This window comes from Microtus ochrogaster, chromosome 1 (assembly GCF_000317375.1).
Source record: "Microtus ochrogaster isolate Prairie Vole_2 chromosome 1, MicOch1.0, whole genome shotgun sequence".
In the NCBI taxonomy this organism is placed as follows: Eukaryota; Metazoa; Chordata; class Mammalia; order Rodentia; family Cricetidae; genus Microtus; species Microtus ochrogaster.
Genome location: NC_022009.1, coordinates 107,383,512 through 107,402,451, shown reverse-complemented (window position 1 = coordinate 107,402,451; position 18,940 = coordinate 107,383,512). Strand labels below are relative to the sequence as shown.

Here is an 18,940-nt window from a genome sequence, read left to right as displayed (position 1 = left end):
TCTGTAACTCCAGCCAGTTCCTGGTCTCCAAATGGCACCAGGCACACACACACGGTACACGTGCGTACGCGCAGGCAAATCACTCATACACAAAAAACTAAGATAATTTTTTAAAGAAAAAAAAACTGCTGTCAGGTGCCCCAAATAAAAGAACAAGACACCTTCCTGACTGGCTGTTCCAGGGTCATTTTTTGACTTACTATGATGATAGCCACCATTCCCTCCTTTCAATTTTTGCTTGTATGAAGATAGAAATTCCCTTTTGGGAGACGTTTCTCTTGTTTGAAGTTTTCGTCTCCTCCGCTCTGGTCCTGCTCTGCCCTACAGTGACATATCCTTTAAGGGGGTGAGTATTCCTTACATGCCAAAGAGAGCATCTTTCCAGAGCCAGATGTGTGGAGTGCGTTTTTCTTCAGTAAGATCTGCAGGAGGAGGAAGCCTTCTGTACTGAGCTGCCATGTTGTCCTGGTCTTCAGCCATGTGATTTCAAGTCTGTGGGAAGCTCTTTTCCAGACAAGATTCTTGTGTCTCATAAATATTCCTAAGAAGATGTTTTTAAAACTAAACACACACACACACACACACACACACACACACACACACAAACTTCAAGTAGTCTTTACTGAATTTGGTGAGATTTGGGATGGGTTTTTTTTTTCTTTAATGCCCTAAAACTGCAACCAACATCACTTCAACTTCCATTTTCAGTTGCCTTACTGTTACTCTCATTACAATGGTGCACACTTTAGAAGGCAGACTGTGGGGGTTTGGGTGAGAATGCCCCCCCCATAGGCTCACATACTAGCATGCTTAGTCATCACAGAGTAGAACTGTTTGAGAAAGTTAAAAAGATTAGGAGGTGTGGCCTTGCTGGAGGAGATGTGGCCTCGATGAAGGAAGTGTGTCAGTGGAGATGGGCTTGAGATTTCAAAAGCCCACGTCAGGCCCAGTCTCTGTTTCTGACTCTGTCTGTCTCTCGTGTACCTGAAGATCAGGACGTAAAGCATTCAAGCCCCACGCCTGTCAGCCTCCCACCATGATGACCGTGGACTAACCCTCTGAAACTGTAAGCCAGCCCCCAATTGGATGACTTGTAAGACCTGCCTTGGTCCTAGTGTTTCTTCTCAGCAACGGGGCAACAGTGAGACACAGATGAAAAGTGACAAACAAGCTTTGGACCAAGGGAAGAGCCTCTCTGACTCTTGTGGATGTCCCTTCATCTGCATGGGCTTCCACTCCCTTGCCAGGGAAAAGGAAACACCAAGGTTTAGATTAGCTTTTGTGGAGGTAATTGAAACAGCACGGGCAAAGCAGCCTTCGTTCCCACGCTGGATTGCTCTCCACAGAGTGAATTCGGTGGCCATCCTCATGTATCTTCCACCTAGCAGTTCCATAAACACTATCTGATGGAAGACTAAGGAAAACAAGGATACTTAAATTAAAAAAAAAAATGTATTCATTTTTGGTAGCTATGGCATCGCGAGGGAAATACACAGTAAATGTCTGGGGATTTCCCTCTCGTGCAGTAATCCCCACAGCTTGTCTCTCAGGAAGGTTAGATAAACAGGATCGCCTCGGAGACTTGCCCCAGAGGCCTCCACAGAGGAGTTCTTTGCCTATTCTAGGACACAGTCATTTCAGAACCGAAAAACAAACGCAGGTCACTGATGCAATGTGCCAGGAACGGTGTGTCAGGGAGGCAGGTGAAGACACAGCTGACCCGTGGTGAAGAGGCACCGATGCCACATGGACTAATTGAAACAAATGTTGTTCGATCGTTTTAGAAAACACAATCGTTTGATTAAAATGCAAAGAAGCAAGGGAGGTTGAAACGCAATGCTTACTTGTTACCACTAGAGTTGTTTGATTACCATGCATGTTCCTTAACATCAGTGCTTTTTAGAAAGTTTGTATAATTTCTTGGCATTCAGGAGGCAAAGGCAGGCAAATCTCTAAGATCAAGGTCAGCCTGGTCTACAGAGCAAGTTCCATGACAGCTAAGCTACACAGAGAAGCCCTGTCTTGAAAAACAAATAAGCAAACAAGAAGTCTGTAAAATGTGTATGCGCACACACGTGTGTGTGCAGTAGGTGTACGCATGTTTGTGCACAGGTACAGTCAAGCCTGCATGAGCGTGTGGAGGCCAGAAGTATCTCCCTTTTTTGCTTTCCACCTTGTTTTTCCCGAGACAGTCTCACTGGAACTGGAGTTCACCCTTGTGCCTCGATGCCTGTCCAACATGCCCAGCCCTGTATTGATTTTAAACTAAATGAGATGCAGTGTGAACTTAAATTCATGCAAAGGTTTATTTTTTTTTAAAGATTTATTTATTTATTATGTATACAACATTCTTTCCATGTATGCTTGCATGCCAGAAGAGGGCACCAGATCTCATTATAGATGACTGCAAGCCACTATGTGGTTGCTGGGAATTGAACTCAGGACCTCGGGAAGAGCAGTCTGTGCTCTTAACCTCTGAGCCATCTCTCCAGCCCTCATGCAAAGGTTTAAATGTGCACATCACTAGCACAAGCTGTATGGATTCCACACATGTGCAGGCAGGTACAGAGCTAGTAAATCCCTACAGGGAAGAGATGACGTTAGCAACCTCTAGGATCTAGAAAGAGTCAGGGGAGAGCTGCTGTACCCAAGCTATGCTCACCTACAGCGTTTGAGCTGGGCCTACTCAGGCTACGCTCACCTACAGTGTTTGAGCTGGGCCTACTCAGGCTATGCTCACCTACTGTGTCTGAGCTGGGCCTACTCAGGCTATGCTTACCTACAGCGTTTGAGCTGGGCCTACTCAGGCTATGCTCACCTACATCAATCTCTTTCTCACCCTCACAGCTGCTGTGAAAGAAGTGCCAGGCACTCTCCTGCGGCTCTCTAGGAGCCTGTAATCCTCACTTCCTCAGAAAATGTTTAGCACGTACCACAAGCCCCCAGGAGCTACAGGTCACATCCTGTGTGATGGATGAAAGGCCACATCCTTCCCACTTTCTGCCATTGCTGGTAATCAGAGACAACAATATACACTATGATTGATATGGCATGGGGCCTCCGGCTTACCACTTAACTTCCCGGGCCTGCACTCTCTTCAGAACCTCCACCATGCTGTCTGTCTATGGCATTCAGTAACTCCTAATAAAACTCTTACCCAGAAGGTCAGTTCTCTCGCTGTCTCTCATGGACCTCAAACCTGAGGACTCCCAGGAAGGAAGGCTTTCCAAGGAATTGATTTGATTCACAAGTCCTGTTTAACTTTACTGAAAATATAGGAATGGAAGAAAATATTTCAAAGAAAACATCAGAACTTTCTATGGGAATATGTCATTCAGCTGAAAATATACTATAGAGAGTAGATCTGCTAACAACCATATAACATTGTGATTTAAATTTCAGAGATATGTACCCAAGTTTGTATGAAAGAGTTCAGATATCAATACAAACAGAAGAAAGTTGGCTTCAACAAATTTCTAAGAAGGAACCAAGTGAGTATTTTGATTCCTTAGCTATTGCTGGATGGGGGTTAGGGGTTGGATTGCAAATTGGAAAATCAACCAGTGTGGAAGGGCAGCAGGGCTGATGATGAATCCAGGTAGTGTAAATAAACATTGAGATACTGGACAAATCTGTTCATCTCATCAAGCCTCAGTCACCTTATCTCTTAGCAGAACTAGTGACACAGAAGTGCTGATCATCAAAATGAGATTAGATATTTAAAGTCATTGGTACACAGTATTTGATAATTGGCAGTGTTTGTATTCATCAAGAAATAACCTGCCATTGAGACAAGCATGGTGGCATTTACCTTTAGTCGAAGTATTCAGAAAGTATAGGCAAGCAGAGCTTCGTGAGTTCAAGGCCAGCCTGGTTTACATAGTGAGTTCTAGGACAGCCAGAGATATGCACTGAAACCCTGTCTTGAAAGAGAAAGAGAGAGGCCCATTATATTTTTGTTTTATATCCTTCTGTTTATTATAGAAAGGACATATGCACTCTTTTAAAAATTTACAAACCATCAATAAAAAATAGTGTTTTTTTAAAAATTTATTTAATAAGCTATGGTTTAGGGTGTAGAGAGACTATGGAAAAGTGCCCATCTAAAATGCAAAAGACCATGGGTTCAACCCCCAGCACCATAAGAAAAAAAAATTCAACATTTAATGTACCTTACATAAATCTTTAGAAGAAATTATGGGGAGGAGAGGGCTTGTTTCAGTTTACAGTTTTACAGTTCATTGTTTGAGGAAGTCAGAGAAGGAACTCAAGCAGAAACTCAGAGGAGAAACCGTGGAGGAAAGCTACTGGCTGGCCCATGCTTAGCTAGCTTTCTTACTTATCATAAGCCAGGACAGCCTGACCAGAGAATGGAGCCGCCCATAGTGGCTGACCCTTCTACCTCAATTAGCAACCAAGACAACCCCCCATAGACATGCTGAGGTGGGTGAATGAGGATGCCCCCCATAGGCTCATATATTTGAATCCTTGGTTCCCAGATGGTGGAACTGTTTGGAAAGGATTAGGGGGTGTGGCCTTGTTGGAGCAGGTGTGTCACTGGAGATGGGCTCGATGGTTTCAAGAACTCCTACCATTCCCAGGGAGGTGTCTCTGCCTTCCGCTTTCAGGTAAAGATGGAAAATCTCAGCTAATGTTCTAGCACCATGCCTGCCTGCCTGCCTGCTTCTATGCTCCCGGCCATGATGGTCATGGGCTCAGTTTCTGAAACTGTAAGCCACCAATAAATTCTTCTTTCTTCTATACACTGCCTGGAACACGATGTCTTAGCACAGCAATAAAAAATTAAGGCGCATGCCCACCAGTGAATCTGGCCCATTCAGTTCCTCTATTGATAGTCCTTTCTCAGGCAACTCTAGGCTGTGTTAAGTTTGTAGCTAAAGCTAACTAGGAACCAATAAAGTGGCCCTGGTGTGTGAAAAGTTGTGTATCATTATCTTCCCAAAGAGCTGACCCCCATGTGTGTCTCTATTCAATTCTTATTTACAAAAAGGGGGGGACATTTGAAATTGAAACAAACATAGGCATTTATTTTTCTTCCTATTTAACTTGTTTCTCCTTTTTTCAAGATTGATGATAAGTACATATATACTTTTTGTCTTATTCTATTTTTAGAAAAAGTACCACCCCTAGAAACAAAGGAGGTGCAACCAGAAACGCCGGCTTCTAAGCTAAGAGGTAAGTGGATGTTTGCTTTGCTGGAAAAGACAGATGTACACGGGCAGGCAGGGCAGATGAAGGGCTTAGGCTGTGTGTGGGCACATGCATACCTATTTGTGTTTGAGTAGATAGGGTTATGAGGTCAGGACGGGCTAGAGGACAACAGAACGCACAGCACAACGGTTGCAATTTCTCATCTGAACCTATCCTTTCTCTTCAGGAACATGGGTAATTAATCCTGAAGAGCCGAAACTAAGTATTTTATGTGAGACGGAGGTGAGAGCTATTTATCACAACAACCAATGCACTGTGCTTGTCGTAAAGCGACTTATTCGATCTTTAATTTTTTCCCCCTCTCTTCTTAATATTTAGTTTCATGAAGATTTTGTAAAATTCTTTGAATCTCCTCTAAGGACACTAACCAGCATTGGGCCTCCGCCCTTACTGTCATATAGAAAAGACCTTCCCTATCTGGACATTAGCATCAAGGTAACTTCAGTTCATAAGTCTTATTGTTTCTGTAAAGGACTGCATGGGGCCACACAGTGATTTGTACCACGGATGTGAACAGACCTTTAAAGAATCTAAGCAAAGGGTTTCTTTACTTGGAAAAGCACGCGGTGGTTTCCTAAGTCTTAATAACTGAGTCTGGAAAACAAAAGAACCTCTGCACTATGGCTCCGGAGGTTCGAAGTCTGGGTCCGGATATCAACAGGGTCACCTCTGTAATAAGCCCCTCTCTTCGCTTTTTCCTCGTTAAGGACTGGAGGGCAATGTGTGGCCATCGTTGGCTGGTAGTTGCACCCTGCCAGCCTCTGCCTCAGTTGTCGCTGGTTTCTTATTGGGTCCCTAGATCCAAAGGTCCTTCTCTACTGACAACACTAATAATACTAGATGAAGGCCTGCTCTGATAACCTCATTCTAACTTGGTGGCCTTCATGAAGACCAAATAGAGTCACATTCCCAGGTACCAGAAGTTAGACCTCCAACACACCTTCTAAGAAGACACAATTCAACCAACGATAGTGGTCACAAAGCAAACACAGGTGAACCTTTGATATGTTCAATGACATTAAGGGACCAGTTACGGATTGTGTTTGAAAAGCTAGACAAAGGTTTCATTAGTGACTCCAGTGAGCCAGGGCACCGCCTTCCACTCCTGTGCGGTGACGGAATCGCTGGTAAAAAATAGTCATCCCCAAGCCTAGATAGCAGATGACCTTGTGAAGGGAATGCCCATTCCCAGATCCGAATCCCCTAGACAACTTCTGGCATATGCTAGGTGATGTTTTGTGTGTGGGTAAGGAGGCCCCAGCTGTGCCCCATGAACACAGCACATGTGCAGGACCGATGAGACCCTGTGTGAACGCACTGATGTGCAGCTCATTGCCATTGTGCACAGCAGCTGAACCGTGTGGTACTAATAAAGGGCAACGCGTTAAATACCGCGCAACTTATCACCAACAGCTATTGGCTCAGCTGTTCATCCAGGTCTGCAAACTAGACTCTTCGGACTGCAATTTTTACCTGAACCAAGAGCTTTGATTCCTCTGAGTCAGAAGGGCTTCTATTCAGAGAAGTCTCTGGAAGTAGTGGGGTTACAGTCTTCCTCTGACCCAGAGATGGACCTAACCACAAAAAAAAAAAGACCTTGTGGCTTCTTCTCCAGGGGGATGTCCTGACCTAGACAAGGCTGGCTCCTCTGGCTCTGGAGGCAGACACTGCAGGTAGCATTGCCATGAGTTGCGTTCAGGAGCGGTGGTAGCTGGCCTGTCTAACCCTCCTCTCCCCACACTCTTCCTATGAAGAGTCCACTGCCGCCCGTGGTCTTCCAAGGGATCTCTGTCTTGCTTTATTCTCAGGTGGAGGGGTGAAAGAATCATGAGCCAAAGGATGTACCACCAAGTCCCTTGTACAGAAACAGTCATCACTTCAGGGTGGCCCCGTATTTTCCACCAGCACCTCTCTAATGCAAGGCTTTGCCCACTCAGCACTCTGCTGTTGACAGGGCGTTGAGTTTGTTGTCGGACGGTTTCAAATGCCTACAGATACTCAAGTGGCCAATCCCCAGCGGCACCAGCTAAGACCATCACCTTGATAACTGGGTACCTTACCTGTCTCAGAGGACAGCTTAGACGGCAAGTGCAGATGTGCCAGGGCTGTTTATGATCTGAAAGGCGCCTCTGCGTCTTGCCCTAGAGGATTTTTTTTTTTGAGGCACAGCTACTCACCTGCCCAGGATCCCCTACAATCGTAGGTGTGTTGAATTACCAACATGGCCCCAGTTCAGGAACCCCTCAGAAGAAACTTACCCGAGCCACCCTGACTTCTGTTTTGTTTGTTCCCCTCATCTGTTTCTTTTCTTCCTGGATTTCCTTGTGGAGTTCAGAACCCCAATCAGGGGTCTCCCTGAAGGAAAGACTCTGGTTGACTATAAAAAGTTGCAACTGTACGTGGTCAGCTTGAGCTCAACCACACAAGCAGTACCAGAGAACAGCACTCCAAACACATCTCAGGCGGCTTCTTCCCTTCTAGCCCTTGGGCGGAAGTGATGCCACACACTAGACTACACAAACTTTGCTAGCTAGATCCCTTCAGCCACAAAACCTCAGACCCTTAAAAGGTCCCCATCAGGTATTTCAGTGACAAGTGTTCTCAGATGAATTGGCCCATCTCCCGCTGCCTTTGTTGCCCTGATAGATATTCACTGCCCACAAAGCTACTCCAGTTGCCCCTAGGTCTGCTGGGCCTCCGGGGCACTTCTTCACTTCCTTTCTCTTTCTCTCCCTTTCTCTGAAGGATGAAGAAGACCTAGTCCTCAAGTGTGAATTCTGTGGAAGTGTCCTACGATCGCTCCTTTCCGATATGGACATTTGCTCTGACAACACTGACACTGAGCACCAGAAGCGTGTAAGTTAGTTCTAAAGAAGGTTTGACCAAGGAACTGTAACGCATGTAGTATTTTCCCCTGCTTCTTTCCCTTATGTGGTTTTCTTAAGGCCTGTGTGTTACCTGTCAAGGAGATGCCAATCACAACCATCGCATTCACTAGGACAGATATCATATAAAAGACAGAGAGGAATGGGTTGACAGAGCTGGGAAGAAGCTGACTTGATGGCTAGCCTGGTGTTGTGGCACACACACATCATCCTGGAACTGTCAGGGTCCAGCCTGGTGTTGGGGCACACACACGCCATCCCGGAATTATCGGGGTCCAGCTTGGTGTTGGGGCACACACACACATCATCCCAGAACAGCCGGTGTCCAGCCTCAATGAAATTCACATGCACTAGGGCAGGAGCATGAGGATTAGATTATTAAGCAAAAGGAACAGAGATAGGAGAGAAATAAAAGGCAGAAACACAGAACAGCATCGGGAGGGAAATCCACCGAACACTGGACCATCCACATTTATTTTCCACCGGCTTATATACTTCCCTCTAAAAGGGGAGGGGGGGGCAACAGACTTCATTAACATGATATTAGGAATAGGCTTGAATTCTCCCACCTTTGCTCCAGGTGTTATCCATATCTCATTGGTGGTTTGGGGGTTTTACCCCTCTGATTCTCTTCACCTATTTCTTACCCATAACTGGATCATACCCTCTTTGTCTTTCAGGCCTTCTGTTGTCTTCAGTTACAAAATCTTCTTGATTATATCAATGAGGAAAGGCTAAACATCCAAAGTACTAAAACGGACTTAATCAGTATTCATCCCCATGCAGCCCATGGCAGTGATGTCGATAGACTCAAGGCAAAGGAAAAAGCCATACAGAGGTAAGGCAGGGTACTGAGCCAGACAGGAAACACTAACCAAGGAGCATCTCATAAAATGAACCCTGGTCTCTCAAAATACATAATTATGAGGATATGTTTCATATAAAGAAATAGAAATGAACTAAAGCAAACTCATCATAATATTCCTGGTGGATGTCATGAGATTCAAAAGTTCCAAGAAGAACCTCAGTTAGAGAATGATTCCCTTGTGTACACAAGGCCCTAAATTGAATCCCTAGCACCACATACACAGGTACTAAATAATGATGATGATGATGATGATGATGATGATGATGGCTATGATAATGATGATGATGGTATTGATAATGATGATGATGATGGTTATGATGATGTTGATGATGATAGTAGAGATAGAACCTAGTGAGCTCAATGGCTTAAAGTAGAAATTGTCAATTATAAATTATCAGGGCAATTCAAAATTCCTATGCTCAAGAAATTTGCCCCATAAGCCCACTCCCATGCTCTGATGACATAAACTGGATTTATAAGTGATAACAGACGAAAATAGCAAAGGACGGTACTTGAGAAGTTGAAATTTGTAGTAGACTATTTCCGCTTTCAACCACAGTTCCGATTTACGCTTGATGGTTTTGATTTTGTAGAAAACAAGAACGTCAAATGGCCAGACACTTCGCAATAGTCTCCCATGAACCGAGCACCCCGTTAACTGAAAACGGTAAGGATGTTGTCGGGGATGCTGTTCGGCATCAGAAAGCTCAGATGTTGAGCCAAGGCATAAAATCAGTACATGTTACAGAAATGCTGAGAGCGTTCATTTAAAAGTGTCATAGCGTCTGTGTCTATGGGTGAAATGGGTCAAGACACCCGGGGTTTAGGCTCTCTGGCTTTAGAGTTCTTAGTCTTTGCCTCGTCGTTATTGGATGAAGTGAACCAGGAACATCCCCAGAGCACTGCCTAGACAGTGACTGAGCGTTGTCAAGCTTGTGTCTCTGGTGTTAGGAAGCGCATGTTTCACGTTTCACTCTTTTCTCAGACTTGGATGTGGAAAATCTGTTAAAAGACGTTTGAATGCTTTCTTCTTGTTCTTGCCAGAACTAGTCAGTGTGGGAACAGAACAGGAGCAGTTGAAGGGACTGAATTTCGCGTCAGAAATCATACATAGTATTTAGAAGAAATAACTTTCTCAGTCAGCAGCAAGGTCCTTCTGTTATTGAAGAGGAACTTAGAGTAGTCAGTTCAGTTTGTATTTTTGTAACTAAATATCTAATATTGGGGGTGGGGGGTCTTGAAATTCACTGTTTCTTATTGAAACTAAAGGCCACCAGGCATGGACACACACACACCTTTAATCCCAGCACTCCGGTCAGACTCTGGGAGTTTGAGATCAGCTTCGTCTACTTAGTGAATTCCAAGCAGTCAGAACTATATAGTTTAGACCCTGTCCCCCAAAAAAATGAAAGAAAAAAAGAAAGGAAGGAGTGAGGGATAGAGGGAGGAAGGAAAGAAGAGAGGGAGAGTGGGAGGGAGGGACGGAGAGAGAGAGAAAGAGGAGGGAGAAAGGGAGGAAGGGAGGGAGGGAGAAACTCAAAGCCTAGAAATTTCTCATAATGAAAACTCTCTCAGAGGAATTTTCATTTTCTATTTAATAGAAAATTATGATCATTTTTAAATCAAAGAACCTCTTCCTAATTTAAATTTAATAGATATCCTTATTTTTCTTCCATTAAAAAAAAGTGTGATAAATCGATGCATTTGCCACAGGGCTTGAATTTTATTATAAAGTTTTTTTTAAAGCAAAGCATGTATGTGCTTTCCTGCGACTTTTTTCTCCCACAGATACAAAGCACTTGAAGACAATTTCTTACCAGCTTTCTCTGGATTTTCCGGAAAAGAAGAGCGATGATGACGAAGATGATATTCTGATGGGGAACATCTCCATCACTTGCTGTGATTCCAGGAAAATGTGTGGAAAGGTAATTCTCTTACAAATTTTGTTTTTGATTTTTTTTTAAGACAATTTTGCTTAAAACAAATAAAAGTTCTCACGGAGCTTCACTGCATGGCCCATTGCTATTTCTCAAAAATAACTGGTACAGACTTGGGATTGCAACTGTTTCTACACTTTATGTCTTATTAATAATGTTCTTAGTTAAAGCCTTTTGGCCTTAAAATGTGATAGTTGTACATTAAAGACCATCTGGAACTCTTAAAAAATTAAAAGGAGGGAGGAAACATCCCCGAAGTCCTAACCTTACTTCCTCAGAATTGTGTTAGCATTTGAAGTGTTCTAGTTTGCAGTGCACCTCCACGTTCCTGTAGTTAAGGAGGAAGAATTTTAAAGGGGACAATCTTTTCTTAAATGACCCAATGCAATCCCCACAGGTTGTTGGCTTACAAAAGAGTTCCACAAAAGCCCGGAATGGAGTATAACAAAGGTTTATTTATCTGGGGATAAACTCACAGAAAGAGCAGCAATCCGCAGTCCTCTGCATGTGCTGGGAACTGGAACGGAATCCAGCAGCCAAGAGACCCACACCCGCTTTTCATCTGCATTTATAGTGCATGAGGCCACGCCCGAAATGGGCCGGTACCTTAAAGGCTATTGGCCAAAGGAGTTCCTACAACAACTGGGTTCTAAGAAGAGTGTATTTTACATACATTGCCAAGGACTAGATGAATTAAATTTAAGATTTCGAAAAACAAACCAAAAAATGAAGAATCATTTAATTACATGTGACATATAAAGAAAGGTTTTATACCCTAAATTTATGAAGAATTTTTAAAAACCAAGATGAAAAAGTTAATTTTTCCAGGTGTGGCAGTGCATACCTTTAATCCCAGTGGCAGGAGGCAGAAGTGGACAGATCTCTGTGAGTTCAAGATCAGCCTGGTCTACATAGCGAGTTTCTAGTTAACCAGGGCTATATAGTAAGACCCTTTGTCAGAAACAAAACAAAGAAACACAAAAGTGGATCCCACAGAAAAATGAGCCCTTTGCCAAAAACTCAAACGGAAACTTTTCACGAGAGAAAATGCAGATGACTGAAATCATACAAAAGCCTGTTCAACTTCCTTCGTCACCCGAGAAGTGAAAATTCATTTCACACTAACCACACTGGCAACAGTATAAACTCTGATAGAGCTGAGCTTTGGGGAGCGGACCGGACAGTAGCCGACCAGCATTTGCTGTGCCATGGGATGTGACACAGAACTATAAAGTTACCTTGGTGGAGCCACACCCGACAGGAACTTAATACCAGCATGCAGGCATGCGTAAGAATGTTCTAGTTATCTGGGCTTCTATCAGCCAAAAGATGGAGAAATCTGGGGTCCCTCACCACAATGAGCAGTGGCAAACAGGTGTAGAAAACCACGAGCAAATCAAAGTCACTGCAGCGCAGTGGCTCAAGGAGAGGGGTCTTCCTCTGAGAAGAAAGAAGACCTGACAATTACAACAGATAGTTAGCATCTCTACTGCTGTGAAGAGACACCATGACCGCAGCAACTCTTATAAAGGAAGACATTTAATTGGGGCTGGCTTACAGTTCCGAGGGTTGTTAGTCCGTTGTCATCATGGCACGAAGCATGGCTACATGCAGGTGGACAAGCTGCTGGACAGGTAGCTGAGAGTTCTACGTCCAGATCTGGAGGTAGATCTGGAAGAGACTGTCACATTGGGTATAGGTTGAGCATCTGAGACCTCAAAGCCCAGCTCCAGTGACACACTTCCTCCAACAAGGCCATACCTACTCCAACAATGCCACAGCTCCTAATAGTGCCCTATGGGGCTATGGGGGTCATTTTTATTCAAACTACCACACACCATATATAGAACATTAAAAAAGAGAACATCTAAATGACGAACATACAGAAGTGCACAGAAATTACCATAAAATCACACTGTCAGATGCATCTTGGCAGGGTGTTGATACTGAACTTGGCCCACTGGGCTGCGCACACCAGGGTAGGCACACTGGCGTGGGCACACTGGCCTGTGCACACTGGGAGGAGCACAGTAGGAGACTACTGGAACCTCTGGTTCCATTTAGGACCTTGTGTGGTCATGGCACAGCGTTTGTTTCTACTCGCTGCTGAAATAACATCCTGTGGCGCTTGTCTGGAAATTCCATATTTCATAGCTTCTGGAAACGATAGCCTTCCCCCCACACACACACTTTTAGAGAGGCTATCATTTCCAAATGGAACAATAAGTTTTCAAAGTAAATCACAATGTCCATCCAAAAATTAGATCATTTCACCCTAGGAATTCTTGTCCCGTTTTAGTGCAAACCAAGATCAGGAGTACATAGAATTAAACCAAATCCTCAGTCTATCATCAGTATTATCAGCTACGGATTCATGTTCACACTGAACTTCCATATAAAAGGGGTTGGACTTGGAGCCACGATGGTCATCTTCCTGTGTCTTCACTGTCTCCTCACTGGCTTATTGCTGGGGAGGTAGCTGGGTAGAAAGTGCCTAGCACGTGCAGGGCCCCGGGTTCAATCCCCAACACAGGGGGAAAGGAATAAAGCAGTGTAGATGGATTGTTCTTTGGGCCACCAGCTCACAAAGAACAGCATATTATTAATTTTGGAGACTTATTATTAATTTTGAAAGCTCGCCCTATACCTTAGGCTTGCCCCGCTAGCTCCTAAAACTTAAATGAACCCATTTCTACTCACCTACCTGCTACTATGTAACTCGTGGCTTCTTCCTCTCCTGCATGCCTTGCTCTGTCTCTGCAACTGGCTCGTGACCCCGCCTTTTTTCTTCCCAGAGTTCTCTGGACCCAGAAGTCCCGCCTAACCTCTTCCCGCATAGCTAATTAAACTAATTAAACTAATCAGAGGGCACCTTGGCAAAGACACATCTTCATGGTGTACGAAAAGATTACTCCACAACAAAGTAGGTCAGATTTATAAAATACCCCTTCAGCCCAGCGCTTCCACAGATGTGTGAACACCTTACAATAAGGAAATGATTGTTACCATTGTGGTGTGACTGGTTTGTCTTCTTTTGTTTTTTTTATGGTAATATACAGGAAAAAAATAAAACTTACAATAGGTAAGAGATGAGAAGGGGTTTAATACGCTACACTGCAGGCGTTCAAATGATCTGTAAACCATTGCTGCTGACTGTCCCATGTTGCTGAAGCAGGGCTAAGCACAGGAAGTAAGGAGATGGTTTGCTCCATGTGTGACGTCAGCAGCCAGCAGTTAATGTTGTTTGCCGTACATGCAGATCGTGAAGAATGAACTCTTGGAGAAGCACTACAAGCACGGAAGCAAGTTTCTCACCTCCTTTCCAGACGGGACAACACAAATATTGTATCCTTTCTTTCCATACGTTGTTGTATTAGCTTTACTTCCCATGAAGGAAAACAGGCAGGGCCTGATGGCCTAGGCTTGTAGCCTCAGCTACTTGGGAGGCTGAGGTGTGGGAAGCTGAGGTGAGGGAGACTGAGGTGGGGGAGGCTGGGGTGAGGGAGGATGAGGTGGGGGAGGCTGAGGTGAGGGAGGATGAGGTGAGGAAGGCTGAGATGGGGGAGGTTGAAGTAAGGGAGGCTGAGAAGTAATGTTGAGGTGAGGGAGGCTTAGGTGGGGAAGGTTGAATTGGGAGGCTGAGGTGGGACATGAAGCAGGAAGATAGCAAGTCCATGACCTGCCTGGGCAAATTGGAGTGAACCTATCCTAAAATCAAAAAAAGAGCTGGGGAGGAGGTCTGTGACAGGCCACATGTACTAGGCCTTGGTGTTAATCCCAATAGAAAATGAAAGGAGGGAGGGAGGGAGGGCCAGACAGAAAAGACAGGACAGAAAAGAAAGAGAATGGGGGGGGCCTACAGAAAATACATACATACTCCCAGAATTCTACCATCCAGGGAAAAGCAGATGACATTTGAAATACACCTTCCCTTATACCGCCCTGAGTCTGTAAGCTTCCATATTAGTGAGATAAATATATGCATATAAATATCATATATTTCCCTTTGAACTGGTTCTTTTATATAATGGTTAGAGGATATAAAATGTGATTGACATTGAGACACTCCACTGTTTGTACCAGACAGTGCTGAGTCCGTGAGCCCATCATGGGGACAGCTCTCTGCCTTACCTGCTACACACTTACAACACACTTCCTTGAGTCCAATACCTAAGAGAAGAAATTCTAGATAAGAAATTTGAGCATTTCCAGCTCTGATATTTTTTACCCCCAAACCACAGACCAGTTAATACACCCACGAACTAAGTCACTAACCACTTCGCCATAGGCCACTCAGACAGACAGCCCATAGAGTTTGGGCATAAAAGCCACCCAGAGTCTCTGGAGAAAAGAAAGAAACAAAAACCCAAAGAGAACTTTTCATGAACTGAGTGCTTCCTGTCGTTTTCGGTCAGTGTCCCAGATGTTTAGGCAAACCCTAACAATAAACCAGGAAAATACGTTCACAGCTGCACTTGACAAAGCTGGAGTCCCCATGAGAGAGAACGCAGGTGCCAACTTTTACTTCTAACTGTTTCAGGTCGCGACTTTAATTCTTAGCACTCTTAGAGGCTGTGACTGATGTTCGAAATCAGTCTTGATTACCCTTGTTTCTGAATAGCCTTTGCACACAGACCCAATTAACACCACTGGACATGCTCGGTGGGCTTTCTTTTGGATGCTACTGCAAGTGGGATGGTTTTCTTAATTCCATTTTCAAATGGTCTCTGCTAAGATAAAGAAACCGAGTTGATTTTGTCTTGCAGCCCTCGGTGACAGTCCCCCTGAACTCACTCACTGGTTCTAAAGTTTTGTTTCGCTGTGTCCCTGAGGCTTTCTGTATATACAGATCCCAAGTATGCTTTTTACCTTCCATTCCAATCTAGACATTTTCCTTTCCTAAATTTTCCATGGTTAGGACGTTCATGTAAAATTGACCCAGAAGGGGCCAGCATGATGGTAGGTAACTTTCCACCAAGCCTGGTGATCTGAGTTCAATTTGCCAGGACCCACACAGTGGAGAGAGAGAACCCAGTCCTGTAAGTCGTTTTCCAACCTCTGTATGCATGCACTCTGTGGCACACACACATATACATATACACAAATAAATAAACAGATAAAATTGTAATATGAATATTAAGCACGGGAAATTGTGGGAATGGACATCTTTGCTTGGGTTCTCACTTTAACAGGAAAGCATACCATGAAGCAGACTGCTAGCCTGTGGTATTTCTGTGACTGCCCTTTGTTAGGCTGAAGATGTTCTCATCTATTTGAGAACTACTAAGTCTTTTTTTATCAGGAAGCGGTATTGGTTTTTCAGAAGACTTTTCTGTACCTATTGAGATGGTCATGCTCTTTTTGCTTTCTATCCTACTAATGCAGTTTATTTTATTTGTTGATTTTCGATGTTGAATCACCCTTATATCTTTTGGGATAAATTTAATTTTATCATGATGCACAATCCTCTTCCATATCTCTAATTCTATTTCTTACCACTTTGTTGAGAATTTTTACCTTTCATAAATATATTTTCATCCATATAAAAGCATAAATTTCTTTTGTATTAAAACAGCGACCTTTTCAGAATGCTTCATAATTTCAAAAAGCTCCTCATAAATTAACTTTATTCCACGCATAGTCCAGGATCACTAGAAATGTCACAGGACCTTATCTGACCTCAGCTATCCATCTGGAAATCTGGCCATTATCCAGGTGCCCAACAAGACAAATGGCTTCACTTGTATTGTCCAAGAAGACACACGCACCAACCCCGCGATCCTGGCGGTGCTCGACTCCTCTGGGAGAAGCTCCTGCTATCACCCTAATGGAAATGTCTGGTAGGTTTCTCAGGCCCTTGCTGCTATTTTGGTTTTGATTCTGTTTTCTACTCTAATAAGAATGGCTTTAGAAAGATTTCTCCAAGTTAGCGGTCTTTAGAAAGTAACATAGCTCAGAGACACACAATGCTGGGTTGCTTACTGTCTGAGATACATTCCCAGCTAGTGAGCTTCCTGCAGCCATGCCAGACAATAATATGCAAACCTCTGGGGCCACAAAGCCTGGGAAGGCATTTCCATTCTAGCCTGCGATCCACAGAAGGAAGGAAGGAGGAAACTGACTGCAGGGAGTCATCCTCTGACCTCCCGACTCACGCTGTGGCTCACAGGCAACCCCCACCACACGCACCACAGGCAACCCCCACCACACGCACCTCAGGCATACACACATCGTAATATAAAGATTTAAATCTCTGTGGAAAGGTCTTGATTCCCTTATAATTTACCAATATATACACTGTATAAGTTCATATTATTCCAATTAATCTGAAAAAAAAAACAACACTTGGGTTCTAACTTCAAACACAATTTAAGCCTTTCAGAAAGGTGTGTGTGTGTGTGTGTGTGTGTGTGTGTGTGTGTGTGTGTAGACACAGCCTCACTCTGTAACCCTGGCCAGACTGGAATTCCCTCTACAGAGCAGGCTGGCCTTAAATTTGTGACCCTCAGCTTTCCAACTGCTAGATTAGCTAGATTACAGACGTAAGCCACCGTAGTTGGATTTTAAATTATCTGTGGGTATATAATGTCACTTGGGAAACTGCCAACAACTGGCAGACTTTGGACCTTGCTGGCAAAGTTGGGAAGCAGTGAAGCGTTTGTATTTCTAGTCCACGGTAGCGACCGATCCGCTAACACCATGTACAATGGGAAATCTCTAGTTATCCTTCCAGATTCAAATAGTCAGTCTGGGCTACATTTGGTGTAGTGTTACAATAACTGTCTCCCATAGAGACCAGATGATTTCAAGGGCCCCCAACTCTGTGAGCTGAATTCTTGAGTACTCTGACTGGTCCCTGCCATCCCCAAAGCCCCTTCTCCCTGCCTCTGTGAAGTAAGTCTCCTTTCTCTGTAGCCTGAAGTTCCTTGAAGGCGTATCCCGAATCTTTATCCTTACACAGCTAAATATAGATTAAAATTAAGGTATAAGCTCCAAGAATAATCAAAGAACTGATTCAGAGCAGTTCAGTCAAATACTGCTGTGTGAAATCGCCCCTTTCCGGCTCCTGTAGGGCATCTTCCTGGTTTCTCATTTCTTTTGCTGTGAGGTTAGTATCAGTGATCAGTCAGTGCTGGAGAAACAAGAGGTAAGTTCCCTTATTCTTGGGGCCCTCGTGGGCATTGTCAAATCTAGCCAAACCTTTCAGAATACAGACCTCTTTTCACGGTAGGGGTGGTTACCTCCGCTGAAAATGGTAAGGGAGGATGGGAATGAGGTTGCCCGGTAGACTGTCACGGTGATGAGTGCCACAAAACCTCCGAGCAAGCGGGACTATTTGGCAATGCACACGGTTGGAGAAGCCCACCTCATCTGAGCACTGCTCATCTTTGCTCTGCTGGAGAACTTCTCTCCATTGCCACACACTCAGAAGTACCCCTGAACCCCTGTTTTCCATACCCAGACCCCAAAAGCCTCGTACTTAACAGCTGGTGGTGCAGCCCGGTGGGAGAGCTCAAACATACATGGCCAACACCTCGGCTTCAGCCACCAGCACCCTCTAACCCCCCAAGAAAAGAAATATAAAAGAAAGGGTATTTGACTTTTAGCTGTGTCCGCTCTCTTGCACAAGGAGTACTCTGGGCATCCCCCAAATTTACATCCGTGGTCTTGCATTTTGGCCTGATGAAAATCTAAGCATTGGTCCCATGTCTCTCAGAAATAGCTTCCCCTCTGTATCCTTCTTTTTCCCAGAAAAAACCTCCAGATTTCCTTTTCTTACACACACACACACACAGACACACACACACACACACACACACACGGCCTTTTTATATCAGTTTATTGGTATGCTTCGATTTGAACCCAGTACTCCAAATAGTGTAAAGTGAGTAGCGTCACTAAGTTACCTAGAGACCTCGCCACCCATCTGCCTTGGCTAGGAAGTGGTAGGGATAATTTAGCCTTGAATTACAGAGCTACCACTCGTAGGGCTTTTTCGGTTGTTTTTCTTTTCTTTT

General features: G+C 44.2%; 1 protein-coding gene across 1 annotated transcript in view; it reads left to right on the top strand.

Annotated features, from left to right (window-relative positions):
• Positions 1 to 3,406: 3,406 nt before the first annotated feature.
• Erich6 (glutamate rich 6) overlaps positions 3,407 to 18,940 on the top strand; it is a 17,278-nt gene continuing 1,744 nt past the window's right edge. The window contains exons 1-10 of the mRNA XM_013348156.1: positions 3,407 to 3,491; positions 5,134 to 5,196; positions 5,399 to 5,454; positions 5,551 to 5,667; positions 7,978 to 8,088; positions 8,798 to 8,955; positions 9,579 to 9,652; positions 10,774 to 10,910; positions 14,182 to 14,267; positions 16,607 to 16,762. Coding sequence (XP_013203610.1) covers positions 3,407 to 3,491; positions 5,134 to 5,196; positions 5,399 to 5,454; positions 5,551 to 5,667; positions 7,978 to 8,088; positions 8,798 to 8,955; positions 9,579 to 9,652; positions 10,774 to 10,910; positions 14,182 to 14,267; positions 16,607 to 16,762 — 1,043 coding nt within the window. The remainder of the gene's footprint in view (positions 3,492 to 5,133; positions 5,197 to 5,398; positions 5,455 to 5,550; positions 5,668 to 7,977; positions 8,089 to 8,797; positions 8,956 to 9,578; positions 9,653 to 10,773; positions 10,911 to 14,181; positions 14,268 to 16,606; positions 16,763 to 18,940) is intronic.